Source organism: Aulonocara stuartgranti (assembly GCF_965226115.1).
Source record: "Aulonocara stuartgranti genome assembly, chromosome: 12".
Lineage (NCBI taxonomy): Eukaryota > Metazoa > Chordata > Actinopteri > Cichliformes > Cichlidae > Aulonocara > Aulonocara stuartgranti.
This window is the reverse complement of record NC_138948.1, coordinates 22,971,071-22,985,922: the sequence shown is the minus strand read 5'-3', so window position 1 is coordinate 22,985,922 and position 14,852 is coordinate 22,971,071. Positions and strand designations below refer to the sequence as shown.

The window sequence follows — 14,852 nt, the reverse complement described above, 5'->3', positions numbered from 1 at the left end:
GCGTGCGTGTGTGTGCGAGTGTGTAACTGCGTGTATGGATGTGCACATGGGAAAAGGGGGCATGTGTGCTGCAGGGTTGTTGTTGTTGCTGTCACCAATTTGCCGGGGCCTCCAGACGGGAGTAGGAGCAAGGTGACGGAGCTGTGGCTTGATAAACACAGAAGCCCTGCTTCGATTTCCCATCCAGTCCACTTTGGAAACACATGGCTCTTCTTGGGCGCTCTTGGCCCAGGGAAGAAGAGAGTCACGGTGGGGGGTGGGGGGCAGCAGGGGGAGAGAAGAGGGAGAGCCACAAGAGAGACACAGTGATGGGCATGTAGTGAAGGAAAATAGCAGTCAGAAAGAAGGCAGAGAGAAGAAGTGATGGAGGGGAGGTAATGTATGTGGTACAGCTAGGAAGAAGGTAGACAGAGGTGACAGGCCTGGTGGAATCAGCTCAGGTGTGCAGAGGGAGAAAAAGAAAGATTAAGAAAGGAGAGGGGAGGAGGGGAGTGATGTGAGAAATTTGAGTGAACCTCTAAACGTCTTACACTCTCAAAAAGATAGACACATACAGTCAACCGTCTCTTCACAGTGTGCTTCTTTCAATCTTTCACTCTTTCGGTCCCTCCATCTCTTTCTCTTTTGCCTGAAAAAAAACTTTGCAGTGTTCCGCTTTTCATATGACATCAGAAGTTTAAAGACCAGCTCCAGCTGGAGGCGCAGAGGAGTGTCAGTGAGGGAGGTGGGGCACTGAGCTCCCCTCTGCCCCCCTAGAGAGTTAAGGAGATCACATTTTAACCCCCTCCAAACCCCACCCTGCTGCTCCTCTCCTCCATGCCTTAACACCAACATAAGAGGACAAGTGTGGGCTCTAAGCACCAGTGATCAAACACGAGCGGCTGCTGGGTACGCTAGGCTCAGGACTGTTGGCCTAATAGGATTGGAAGCCCCCAGGTGAGCCAAAGGACACCTCCAATCAGTGTGATTAGCCAAAGGCTGCTATAGCACCGACTGATGTACAGTACTAAAAAGGATCACATTGGTTGTGAAGAATGCAAGCAAGTAATGGAGTGTAGTGTCATGGTTGAATGCGCATGTCAAAGTGTTAGGCTGGAATGGCAGAGTTTAAAACTGCATGTAGTTTTAATGTGTCAGAACGATCTCGAGGTTTTGACTGTTTGCTAATCATTATTAAGTTCACAGAAGCGTATAATGTGCAGAGCTGAATAATAATCTTGGCTTTCTGGCTATGTGTAAAAAACAGAGTAGGCTGTGCATCTAGGCAACATGCTCAAGCACAGGCACACATAAATGTGGATTTCTATGAGTAAAGTCTCGCCATCCACATGTTTACTAATACATACATGAACGGACAAGCACACGAGCAACATGCCCAGATACGCACTCACAGACAGGCTTTTATAAACTCATCAAATCCAAAAAACAATTACCAGAGACTGAGCTCATCACTGACTAAGCAAAAGTCATTCAGCGTGTAAAACACACAATATAATTAGCACACATCAAGCTGCTGGGTCCTACTGTGCATTAATGATGCTTCCCTCTGAAGTGAATTATGGTTCGATGAGTGAGAAAGTGAGTGAGGAGGGGCTTTGAGGAGGAACAAGACATCATTTGGAGAAAAGGATGAGGAAACCAGTGCGGAGAGGAAATACCTGAGGTTGACTGGTTTATCTTTAGTGACGCAGTCTAACTGCCCCAAGATCAATTAAACGGAGAGACATGAATCTTTGGGAATGATGACGGGTTACTCACTTGTGGTGAGAGCCATGATGTGCCATGCACCACAGGCAACACTGATCACCTGCGAAAAAAAATCAAATGTTTTTAAATTTTAAAGTAGTGCGAAAATTCCAAAGACATAGCTTAGCTTTGACGTTTTTCCCCAAAAATTACTTGATGTTGTAAATTTGTATAAAAGGATAAGACAGTGAGAAATGAGACTCACAAAGATGCCTAAGACCTTTGCTACATATTTTCATACTTAATATAGCACTGATCTACAGCTCTTTGTGCAAGATGAGGTCATAATGTAAGCCTGCAGGAAGTGTAACTTCTAAATCAATGGAAAGCAATGCAGTGTGGACTTACCTTTTAAGAACTTACAAATATCCAGATAAAAATCATTTCTCTGAAAACCTTGAGGCACAAACGCACCTTTCGGCCAGCTAGTGGAAAAGGCTGGGGGGTCGAGAGCCCTTTGGGGCCTGCATGATATGTGACCCGGGAAACACAGGGGATCTGACCCCAGAGAAGCAGATCTCCACCTGCTAAAGAGAGCAAAAAAGAGGCAAAAGTTCTGAAGATAGACCAGAACACATGCAATTTCACGGTGCCACAAGGGAAATAAAATATGAAAAATGAAATGACCTTACAGACTTTTTGTTTCTCATTCTAACTAGTGTATTAGCTGCTCCTAAACATCAGTCCCTGATCACATTTTTACCACACGCACACGTGCACATGAGATCAACTTTCTTCCCTCACCACTGAATGGAGAGAACACATTCTCAGTTGGCACCTATTGAAAAAAAACATATACATAATATGTGCTCACCTACTGCAAACACTCCAGCATCCACTCATACTAACTCAGTCTGGCTTTTTAAACCCACCACTAATAAATTTATATTTACTGCCTGCATTGAGGACTTTTAAATTATGGCGTACAATAAACCTGGCACACACATCTCAAAAGCTCTTTCAGGGGATGTTAAAGCAATATAGTAAGCAATTTTCCAAAGTGGATTACAAATTTCACATCCAGGTTTTATTGCACATTACGATAACTTAACCACATCTAAATGTTCCGCATAAATGGGAAATATGTGCTGCTTAATATGCTATTTTTCATTTTTTAAGAAGCGCTTTGCAAACCCTGCCAAGCGAGGGAGCCTGCTGGTTTGTGTGGTGGGGGAGTCAATAATCTTTATGAGGTGGATTTTAATTACAAGGAGATAACTGAGTATCCTCCTCACGGCAAGCCTCCATCAATCTCTATTCTGCATCAAGCTGTACATAGCCTTGGCACACACGCACACAGGCATGCACGCACACACACACACGCTCGCACGCACACACATGCAGACGCAGATACCCTTTCAGACATGATTGATCAATCAATCAATCAGTAATGTATTATTTTCATCTCAGTGAAGCAAACCTTATAAAAGCATATGAGACAGGCATTTCTGGATGGCATTTTACAACAGATGCAGCACTAACACATACATGTACATACACACAAAATACAAACACGCAGACACGTTTACCGAGACTCTGGCAGAGTAATCCGGCTAAAAAAGGTTAAGGCTGATGTTTTCCGTACGAACGACAGTCTGTGAAAGGTCAGATCAATCATGTGCTAAGCATGTCTCGTAAGCAATCCATAAAGCACTTGTTTTAAATAATAACATTTTATAGATCACTTAAAGACATAACTGTACCACAGGCAGGTATGGCCTCATGTGCCAAATGGTCTTCAGAGAGCCAAGAATTCAAATGGAACAAACTTAATATATGGTGAGTGCAGCTCATTTAATGATCCGGTGGCATTTCTAGTGAAACCGTGCACGCAGTGCCAGCAAACGTCTCCGTTCAACAATAGGCAATTCTTTTCTCTGAATGTTGCAGCATAGCAGTAGCATGTAAATGTGCCTTTCACTTGAAACAATTACACTGCCTTTTCTCTTTATGCAGAAGATGTTACGTTGGCCATGTAACCGCTTTAATTCCTGCTGAAGAAGAAGCAGTTGCCTGACACTTTGCAGTGGTGTAAATGTAAAAGCGAGCACATGGTTCCCAGCAGCGGCACGTGAGAAAATAACGAATAAGAGATGAGTTAAGAAATGATCTAGCGCTACCTGTTTTCAAACTTAGCAAAGAGTTTCAGCTTTTCAGGAATTACAGTAAAGACGACCAGGCCAGAGGGAAAGATGACATTTGCTTGGTGTGCCTCCTTATCTCTCAGTTGCTATGGCGGCAGTCTGAGATCTGAGTGGGGTAGTTTAGGGATAACTACTTGAATAACAAATCAATTCATTTTGTATATCACCTAACGGAAGAAGCTGAAACTGGGTGCAGTGCTGTGCAGTTTCATTTGGCTTAAGAGATATTGAGAGCTAATGAGGTTGAATTTGTGCTCCGAGTGATGTCATTTGAGGACACTGAATCCTTGTTGTGTTAATTAAAACTCAACGAAATAATGTAGATGAAAAATTTGCATGGCTCAAAGCCACAGTGAGGGGTACTACTGGGAAAATAAGGGTTTCAAGTTAATAAGTGGTTTTTATATATTACGTAGAGTGAATACAACTTTTAGGACTTTTTAATCACAATGAGAGATATTTGCAGTGACAATTAGACATTGAGGGTTTTAGTTAAGTAATGTTATTTAATTGGACTTAATGCTTTCAGGCCAAAATAATACAGCCGCAGGAAAGATAGGATCAAACAGTGGTCTTCTATTGCATTTTGGATGTCTGGCTCACCTGTGACAGCTGCACTGTAGCTGTCCCCAGCTCGTATCTGCGAGACCTCAGAAAGCTGTGAAGAGTTGAGAAGGCTAGGAGTCGATACGTGCAGTCTGTCCTCTCCGAGTCCAAGCTGTCCCTGCAAGTAAAATAGCGATACAGTGTAAGTTACAGAAGTAGAATAAACATTAAAACAAAAGCCATTTCACTGCTTACAGATAGGATGTGTCACTATTTAACTATTCCTATAATTTTACCATTTTGCAGGCAGCAGTAAGTCTATCTTTCATCTGTTAAATCATGCTGCCCTGCCATTGCAAAAATGAAAAGATGGTTGTTATATTTGTCAAAGAGGACTTGTAGATCACCTGCTGAGTGTCATGAGCGCATTCCTGTAAAGCACTGTTATAATATCTGCTGTGTACTGCATAAATGAGATGGGCAACAGGCAATTCATCTTGGTTCAAATCGCTGTCTCTAAGGAGGAAGCACTATTTAAAAAAAAGCACACAGCATTTTTTTCATCATTCATAAGTCTACTTCTTTTTATGTTTCATTTACCACCCCTATCCAGCACAGAGCCTTAATAGCCATAGCATCTCCCACAGTACAAAAGAAGGCTTTGTTCCTAATTTACATCTTTCTGTTTGTTACACATTGTGAGGGTGTTCAGTTTGACTCCTGTCAGTTGCCCTGCTCCTCTCCGCTCCTGCAGAGATAAAGGCTTTCTGCACTGTGCACATCGGCATGCCCTGGCATATGTCTGAAAGTGAGCACAATATGTATGGGTTACTTTTGAGTCTATGTGTGCGCCATGCAGTAATCGGAGTCTTTAATTGGTTATTCATATGCGCGCTACTGTGAGGATTTGTAGATGCGTGGCAGCATATGTTCCTGCTGTGAGTGTGTGCATCTAAGTATTTAAGGTGTGAATGTCATTGTGCTTCCATCAGAGTGTGCCTGTGAAAGCTTACTTGCATTTAGGTGCACTAAGTGAACACATGTGTCCGTACCTGTTTGTGCGTCTGCATGTGTTTGTACTTGTTTAAGTGTATTTTTGTGTGTCTGAGTGAATGAGCACTGTCAGGTGCTGCTCCATGCTGTGCCAGCTGCATCTGGAGCCATCTGTGTTGGGGCGCAGTGGGAGGGGAACGGATGACTTTAATGTACTTGAACCCCAGACAGACCTTTCCCAGACAGTCGTCAGTATGAAACCAAGACAACTGGGCCCAGTCAAGCTGAACTGGCTGATCTGGATGGTGAGCAGGAGACAGATGCTTTGGTTACACTGTAACCCCCCGGTCAGACTCACTAGGGAACCTTTGGCAGTCAGATACACACAAACACTACAATGTGTTTGTTTCAATAATAGAATAACACTGCTCTATATCGGAGAACACTCTCACCTCATTTTAGATGTCAGCCAACTTTCTACAGTACAATCCAGGTTTATTGTGTTTATTGCAAACATGCATGTATATGAAGCTGACAAAATCACAAGATTTAATTTATACTTCATTTGAGTTATCGGTTTAATGAACAAATTCAATTCCTTTCACAGTAATTAGAGCACATGCTATTGTGTTTCTTATGTTTATCAGAGAATTCAGCTCAGATTGCTGCTTTAGAATTTATGTAGCTACAACTGGAGAACATGCTGCAGGACTTGTTTCCCTGTGTTTTTCACTTAATAAGTACAAAGACATTGTAGAACAAATTAGGTACAGGACATATGGCATGAAAGAAAAGAAGTTAGCCACACTGGCCTATAGACCAGTTGGTGACCCTCTGGCAACCTCTGCTACCTATGGCAAAAATGTGTCTTCTGCAAGAGGAATGATGCACTAAAAAAAAAGAAAACCTTGTGATTGCTTTGATCACTAGCAAATTGCTTTAGTTACCCACAGTTTACATGGAAGATGCCGTCTCATCTGCAAACACTCATTAATTAACCTCTAAGTGAAAGTGTAACTCAAAAAAGTTACACAGTAAAAGCATTTCCTGCTGAAACCAACATGTTTCAATGGTGCAACTTTGAATTTAGTTTTAGATAACCAACTGTCTCCATTAATGGTTTGCATGGGACTCACACGGTTTCACAACCACTTAGTGAGCACTTGATGAGTGTTTGTAGACTTGTCATTGTCTTCATGCAAAACACAGGTAATTTGCTAATGGCAAAAGCAATCAAAAGACGTTTTTAATTGTGACTGCAAAAATGCATAAAATGTACAACTATTTTTGTGACATTTGTGCATTCTTGGGCTTTGGTTGTCAGGGTATTGCAGCACCCACTTGTTCTGAATTCTCTATCATACAAGAAAAATAAAGACATATCCATTCAAAATGACAACCACAGTCAACACTTTACCCACAAAACTAAAAACAACACAGTATGTCAACACATAATGCGCCACCACAAAGACAACACAGAGGCCTCGTAATGATCTTGCAGCAACAATATGACTAGTGAAGCACAAAATCAATTAATGCAGCAGTAGAATCAATAGGTGTCTCTCAGCCTGTATGTCCTGCAGTTAATTAATAAACAAAAAGGACATTAAGCAGTAGAGCATCAGAGTGTGGCAACGACTATCATCAGTCACAATGTGTGTACTGATGGCATTAGCAGGAAGGGAAAAGAAAAACATAGACAGATATAAATGTGAGCATGGTGAAAATACCAAACACACCCACAGGCAAAGATGCTTACACTATGTACACATACATTTGAGGGAATGAGAATACATAAACGCACACTACACAAGCATGCATGAACACACACTAATGCACAAACAAACTCCTCCACTTTCACACACTTCCGTGCAGGGAAGGACCTGCAGATCTATAGAATGAAAAAGGTTCAGTTTACAGCTGAATCCCAAACTGTATTAGCATCAATTTGGAATAGGCCCAAGGTTCGATGAGGCCTGAACTGTGTTGGAACAAGGCCCAGGGCTTCTACCACCATAAGGATGGCTTGTTTATTATTTACTATGTTGGATGAGTCACCCTCATTACAATATATAAAGGATTGCAGTAGACAGGCTAAATAGCCACACTGATCTGGAGCTATACATTACTTTTCTGTTGTAATTCTCAATTTTGCCCAATTAAAAACAATTCTTTAAAGGATTTTTAAAGTTTTTAAAATCATTGGTAATAATGTTCTGTAATTTGCAACTCATCTCATTCTCATCTCCTCTCGTTTGGTGCCTGCACGTTAAGAGGGTTGTTTCCCTACACCATTAAGGTTGGGGAATGGGTGTTAGCGCTTATGTGTTGAATGAGAGTTCAGAGTATTCAACCTTCTTGGAGTTCCTAGGCATGATGCTGGAAGGTGGCCCAGCCCAGCACTACACTGCCATAGAGGATGTAGGGAATAACAGTGACCTGGGGGCCTGTGACTGGGAGGAATGGCCTGCTCAATCTAAACCTGAGGGGCGTTTTGTTGTTGGGCTTGTTAACCACAGTTTATCCATTACAAACACCACGTTAGGGCAAAAGGGTTTTCCTAAATGCACTTGGCACAAGAAAGCCCTAGGTCAGAGGTAGGTGATCGATTTTGTAACTGTATCATCAGAACTATAGTCATGTGTCTTGGACACTTGGGCGAAGGGAGGAACTGAGCTGTTAACTGCTCCCCACCTGGTGAGGTTGGATCAGGTGGTCCAGTAGGATGCTGGACAACCCTAATGTACCAAAATGCATAATGAGGGTGTGCTCGTCAGGCAGAGGAGCTTTTCAATGCTCCTGCAGAACAGCAGTCCAAGAAAGCTTGGGGACACTGAATCAGAGTGGACCCCGTTCTGTGCCTCCACTGCACAGAGACGGGGGCTGCAGGATGGTTGGTGTCCGTCATGACGGCAACCCCTGAACCAGATGGTGTACACTGGAGGTAACGGCAGCCATCAAGCTGTAGAAAGACTCCTACAAGGCTTGATTAGGTTGTTGAACTTAAGGAATTAAGTCAGTTGACCCTGCTATTGCACAATTGATATCAGGAAACAGCACAAGGCTTTAAAATGTAGATTTTCTGTATTTTCCTGCATTAGGGTCATGAAATAAGTTACACTGGGTTCGGTTGTTATTTATTTAATCCAAAGAATGGGGTGTATGTCAAAGCAATGGTTTCTTCCACAAAATGAATGATATATCAATTTTAGCTCTCTACTTGCCTTGACGCTTATTTGCTACCACCGTTATTCTGTTAGCAGATTGATTCTGGCTGTGGCACCTGCTCTCTGACATCATTCAAATTCCTTCTCACCTCAATCATGTGATACCAAGCAGGCCGTCTGTCTTTTAGTTTCAATAGGAGGAAAACAATGAGATTTCTATCTGTAATACTATTACTACCCTTAAAAGGGTTATAGCTGTCTGGGTTTACCTTGGTAAGGCAAGAGAACTTTATTAAGTTTAAGACCTTTTGTTTTTTTCATTTTTTCTGCTTCTACTGATACATAAGAGCCTTTAAGCCCCAGAGAGAAGATATCAGCCTACTAAAGAAAAAAAGTTTAAGATGTCCCCTCATTTCACTTCTTCCTGTGCAAAAAAACAAAGTGTTATCTCTCAGAAGGTGGAACCTTTCTGATTTTTTTTAATGTGTTGACGGGAGTGGTTTTGGTGTGGCACTATGCGGCTGATTACAGGGGGAGACTTAATCAGGTGGTGCAGTCTGTCGGGGGCCCCAGGGGCCGAGAGTGTGCTACATCCTGTCAGACTACACAGAGAAACAATCAATCATCAGAATGGCTCCAAGACAGAAGAGAGAAGAGGAAGATAGAAGAGATGGAAGAAGAGTAGGGAAAAATGGAAGGGAAAGAAGCAGTAGAGGATGAGTGAGGGAGGACACTCGACGAGAGAAAGAACATCATGGAGGAAAGAAAAACATTGTGTCCTTGCAGAGACTAACTTAAACTTATAAAGGCATTACAATGCTTATGAAAACCCAATGAGTGTAGTTAGACTAGGAGCCATCCTGCAATGTAAGAATGTAGTGCAGAAGCCAGGCACACGTCAAAGCTGATGTCTAACATTTTTATTGCGCCGCCTCCCTAACCTTCACCTACATGTTTGTTTCACTGTCCTGGCAAAGCCTCATCCTGTCACATTGTAAACACGATCGCATTTTGGCCATGGTTTCAAACATCCCCACAGATAAACACCAGAGCCAAGAGGAAAAAGAACAAGTGAGAGATGGGAAGAGAGAGATTGAGGTAGGCCTAGGTTTTATACTCTGTGGGCTTTGTCTGAGGGCTGTGTAATGATGCAGCTCTTTAAAGAACATCTTAAATAAAAGGCCAGAACAATCCTTAGTGACAGGTGGGATTTTTTTATCTAAAAGAGGAGTAGGATGGGGCCAGCTAACACACGTACACACATACACATACTTTTGGCTATGCACATTTGAAGGGGCATGCTCATATATAAACATCAGAGGGTCCCATAAAAAGGATTTCCTGTTCTGCCTATGTGAAGCAGAGGAGTCGAAATGGACAAACAGCAGAGCCTATAAAGATGATTTATAGAATTTAAATAGATGTGCATTCTTGGCACACCATAAAGTATATTAAGTGCTCAAATGGAGCGCTTGGAGACAAAAATGTTTTAATCTACAATTTTCTCCAATTATCTCAAAACAGGACAAAGTTAAAATGACACAAAGAGAACATGACATGAACAAAAAAGCGTGGAGTCCAGTTCTAAGTCTGCCAATCCCAACAGGACCAAAAGTGGAAAAATGTTTGGCTTACCTCTTGCCCCATCCCCCAGGAGAAGACATTCCCACCATCTGAAAAAAAAAAACAAGTGAGAGAGAGAAAGACAGCGTGAGGAAGAGAGAACAGAGTAAACCAAACAGTCCACAACTCAAGCGAGGCAACAAATATAGAAAACTGAGGTTAAAATAGAAAAGAAAAAGATAAAAGAAAAAAAAAAAACGAAGGGAGAGAAGGGAAATGCGCAGCTGACAAAAGTGGCTCAAGTATCATACATCAAGCACTTGTTACCTCTCCCGGTGCTTGTGATTGCACATGACTGCAAACAAGTCAGTGATAAAAATCTGAAGAAAGATGAGACCGATCGGGCTGGCTTTAAAGATCATCAATCACAGCCCTGTAAGCTCAGATATTATTAGTTCAAGTAAAGCTGCACTCTTCCATTTTATGGACATCATAAAAGACTTTGGGGGTGGGGGTATATAAAGGTGGAGTGTTGGAGATCCCCCAGTGTTTTAACTAGGACTGGGATGAATGTGTTTGGAAAAGCAGACCGGATGGATGGACAGCTCTAATGTAGTAATGTTAACTGAATCACTCACTCTGGACTGGGTTCCCCAGGGGAAGGAATGCAGGATGGGAGTGTAAGGCCAATTACAATATGTTAGACTTAGTGAAAGTGTATAATAATAAAAAAATAATAATAATAATCACAATAATAATAATATGATAATGATAAACAACATGCATGTTTGCACAGCATCATTTGTGAATATGTTTTATGAACTTTTTAGCATTTATAGTGTAAGTGGGAAATTACACACACACACACACACACACACACACACACACACACACACACACACACACACACCAACATTTAGGCGTACACAACAGGGCACATAGGTCTTTCAGAGATTTCAAAGAACAAGGATCCTACAAATGTGTGGGTTCCTCCAACAGTTCGAAAACTGTCAATTTTAAACTGCAAAAAGTGTGAATGCGAGCACAAATGGTTGTCTGTCTCTCTGTGTTAGCCCTGCAATAGACTGGTGACCTGTCCAGGGCGTGTCCTGCTATTAGCCCCATGACAGCAGGCATAAGCTCCAGTTATACCCCCGTGACCCTGAATTGGTTAAGCGTAAGAAAATGGATGGATGGATACATCACAGATTAGACATGAGGTCAAATAAATCAGAATCACGATGGTCACAGGTTCACACTCTGTGCTCAGTCTTCATATCGAATGAGACACACTACGAATTTTCTGACAGATACAGTCCCAATTAAACTGGTAGAAATATCAAGACACTTAGAGCATATGATAAGATTTCTACACAGGACCCTTGCTCTGGTTTGGCATGATTTTCTTAAAACTCAGAGATAATTTTTTTCTTTTCAAAGAAACAAGACAGATATTATTTCTAAATAGTGCATGCATTTGTATGTAATTCTTTTAGATTCTTTTAATGTAAAAACAACCGTAATGCTGCTTTAGCACCTGCTGACACCTGTTGAGGCTGCACCATGTTCTCTGAGCCTTTCTCTAAAATACTACAACAGATCTAAAAGGACACTACTTCTGGGAACAATACAAATATCTCACAGAAATCTTGTGCTCACGCTGATCAAATGTATTAATATATTCTAATAAAATGTTACACAATCCATGCTCCTGCCCTCCAAACAATCTCTCTGTTTTGTATTGCACATATTCCTCAAAACTTTTTTCTTTCCAACCCCCCTCCACTCTCTCTCTCTCTGCCTGCCACTGAGGACATAAAGGCTAGTGTGAAGTCCATCACTGCCTGGTGAATAGCTGCCCTTTGTGCCTCAGAACTCAATTCAGACACTGAAAGGACTGCAGCCCTGCACCTCTGTGTGCTGGATGATTTAAAAGAGTGTGCATGTCCACGGTCTGCCTGAAAGCCTTCTGTTAGGTTAAACATACCAGGTTCAGTATTCCAGATTCTAAGTTTACTACACTTGTTGAATACCTTATCTGAATACAATCAATTCTGATACCAACACTTGTCTTAAACCAGTGTCAGTTTCAAGGAAACACAATTTTAACATAGCCAAAGAAATATCCTCTGCAGTTACTTCCAGCTCGTGGTAACAGTGTTTTAGGAGGTTGCCTGGTATTAAAGAATTTATCCTACCATTTCAACAACCATAACTTTCCTGTTGTTTTTGGCACAGTTGGAGAGTGCATCGACAACACACCGACCTCTCTCCCCATCTTCCCTTCTGCGCTCACATAGACCTTCGTTCAGCTTGTTAGGCCTGACACTGGCACCCTGGTGAACAAAAGGACTGCACGGCTTAGGGCTGCCCTGGAATGTCAGCGGGTTCACATTTCACATGCAGATGCATGACCCCAGAGCCCTTTAGTGGGAAGGTGCGCTTTAACCTCTCAGAGAAGCAGAAGGAGGGGAGAAGGGGAGTAAAGGGGCACCTTAGGGGGAATATGGGTTGGGGGAAGGGTAGGAAATAAGAATGTCTGAGTTTGCACTGCTTGCATCTGCTCCGAGTGCCTATCTTCCCTCTCTCTTTCCCAAAACACTCCCGCACAATGTTAAACTCCGCTGATATACCTTATAGAATATTATAATTGTCGATATTCTGAAAACTTGTCAGTGCCGTCTCCTTTCTGCGTGATCTGTGATGCGCCCCCTCTTCTTCCCCTACTTTGGAATACATGAAAGCATTACATTTTTAAATGCATACTTAAGATTTCTCCCCAAATAATTGAAAAAGCACAATGGGAGGGGTTATGTAAGGCAAAAGTACTGTGAGCTCCGCAAAAGAAACCAAAGCTACTGTCATCTGCTCTCTGTAGGCCCAGGCAGGCACAGTTTCAACTCAAGGGCTTCGCACTTCTTTAACTTGTTCTCCTTCCCTCGCTGCTCTCCCTATCCTAACTCTCTCTACGCCTGTTTGCCTCTCCTTCTCTTCTTAGCTCTCAGTAGTGAAAACTTCAAAGACAACGAGATCTTCTGCAAAAGCATAAAAACTTCAAGCATAGATGTTTGTTTTGACCCTGAGACCCTTGCTGTAACCCCCCATCCCCCCACCCCACCCTTACTACTTGCAAGTCCTGCAAAATACATGAGGATTAAATCTGGATTTTTTTTTCTCACTCAAATGCAACTCTCATTCTTCCATGTGATACTTATGTGTAAGTTTTACACAAAGCAAATCTGCCGTATGTCACTGCAACTACAACAGTGACCTCACAAAACTGATGGCAGAAAATGAAGTTTCTTGTGAGGAAAGAGCATCAGTTTTTCAAATGTGTTGCAAGTTATACACTTAACAATGAAAAAACGAGAAAAAAAATCAATACCACCCAAAAGTATAAAAATGCACAAAGTGAACACAAACATGCATTTATGCTTCCACTCTGCTGTTGTGTGACTTCTGCAGTTGTCTGGGTTGAGAATTTAAGTTATTTCTTGAGAAGTGCCAAAGGGTCATATCTGTCAGCAGGTTGTTGCCCCTAATCAGATTTGTCATAGCAGTTCAATGTAAAAATATAGTAAAGTGCTCACTATAATACCAGACATTACCTTACATGAAACCGAATAAAAAGAAAAAGAGACCACTCAAGTTTTTAGCATTCTCTCATCATATTGCAGATGAATTACGCTCGGTTCGGTACAATGTGGTTGACCTTGGAAGGCATGCTGAAGTATAAAGCATGCTATTCACAGGCATCACTTATTGTGCACTCGGCTTTAACAGTGACAGTGTTAAAAGAAACACGTGCACACATGCACAAACACACAAAACACATAAATGTAGCCTTTAAAATGCCTTAAAAATGTTGTTAAACAAACAGCAAAACCACTGGCTTCACCAGCCGATGACTTTACTTACTGGAGTCCGAGATTTTGCTCTGTGAAGAGACGAATCTATATTCAAGACAAAGTGCTCAATTTTTAATTTGCACACTCTACACCGAATATATGAGAGACTAAGTGTGCGCTCTGTGCTTAGCAGCTCTGCCCTCTAATAGTTGAGACATCTATAGCATCCACAGCAAGGCCAGGGGAGCAAGGGAGCAATCCATAGGCCTGCGTAGCCATGGCAACTAAACAAGGAATAGGCTAGATGTCAGGCGAGCATGGCTAAATTACCCATTAGAGAAAGCAGGAAGGGGAGAGAGGGAATACTGGTCAGGGCACAAGAGGCTAATGGGGAGATAAGATGGCCAACATATATACCACACACGTGCGCACAGACATAAACGCACACAAAAGTGCACACAGTCACACGGAAACAAACAATGGGAAAACAGACCTAGGCTGTCACATGAAGATGCCACTTATAAAAACATTCTCAAATAATAAATTCAAGTAAAAGTACATAAACTTTCACAGCGTTCACATGCAGTAATGCACTCATAAACCTATGCAGGTATACTAAAAGTATGTGTGCGCACACAAACATACATGCACACACTAGCATACAAAGGGCACACAGGGAAGACAAAATGGTTTTAATAAAGACGCCCTCTTGGAGAGGTTGCTGGTGAATGTGAGGGAGATGTATTTATAGGAATCCTCCTGTGAGATCCTCTGTGCCAGGATTCACATCTTTGCATGAGAAAGCGAGAGAAAGGGAAACAGAAAGAATGAGACAGAGATGTTGT

The 14,852-nt window shown here is 41.9% G+C and overlaps 1 protein-coding gene across 6 annotated transcripts in view; it reads right to left on the bottom strand.

The window, feature by feature from the left end:
• LOC309718598 (uncharacterized protein) overlaps window positions 1-14,852 on the bottom strand; it is a 311,824-nt gene that overhangs the window by 9,436 nt on the left and 287,536 nt on the right. For 5 of the 6 annotated variants that reach the window (XM_082554024.1, XM_082554020.1, XM_082554022.1 and 2 more), the window contains 4 exons: window positions 10,232-10,269; window positions 4,494-4,614; window positions 2,161-2,273; window positions 1,759-1,807 (listed from right to left, as the gene is read on the bottom strand). In XM_082554024.1, coding sequence (XP_082410150.1) covers window positions 1,759-1,807; window positions 2,161-2,273; window positions 4,494-4,614; window positions 10,232-10,269 — 321 coding nt within the window. The remainder of the gene's footprint in view (window positions 1-1,758; window positions 1,808-2,160; window positions 2,274-4,493; window positions 4,615-10,231; window positions 10,270-14,852) is intronic. The other variant, XM_082554021.1, reaches the window with a different exon arrangement.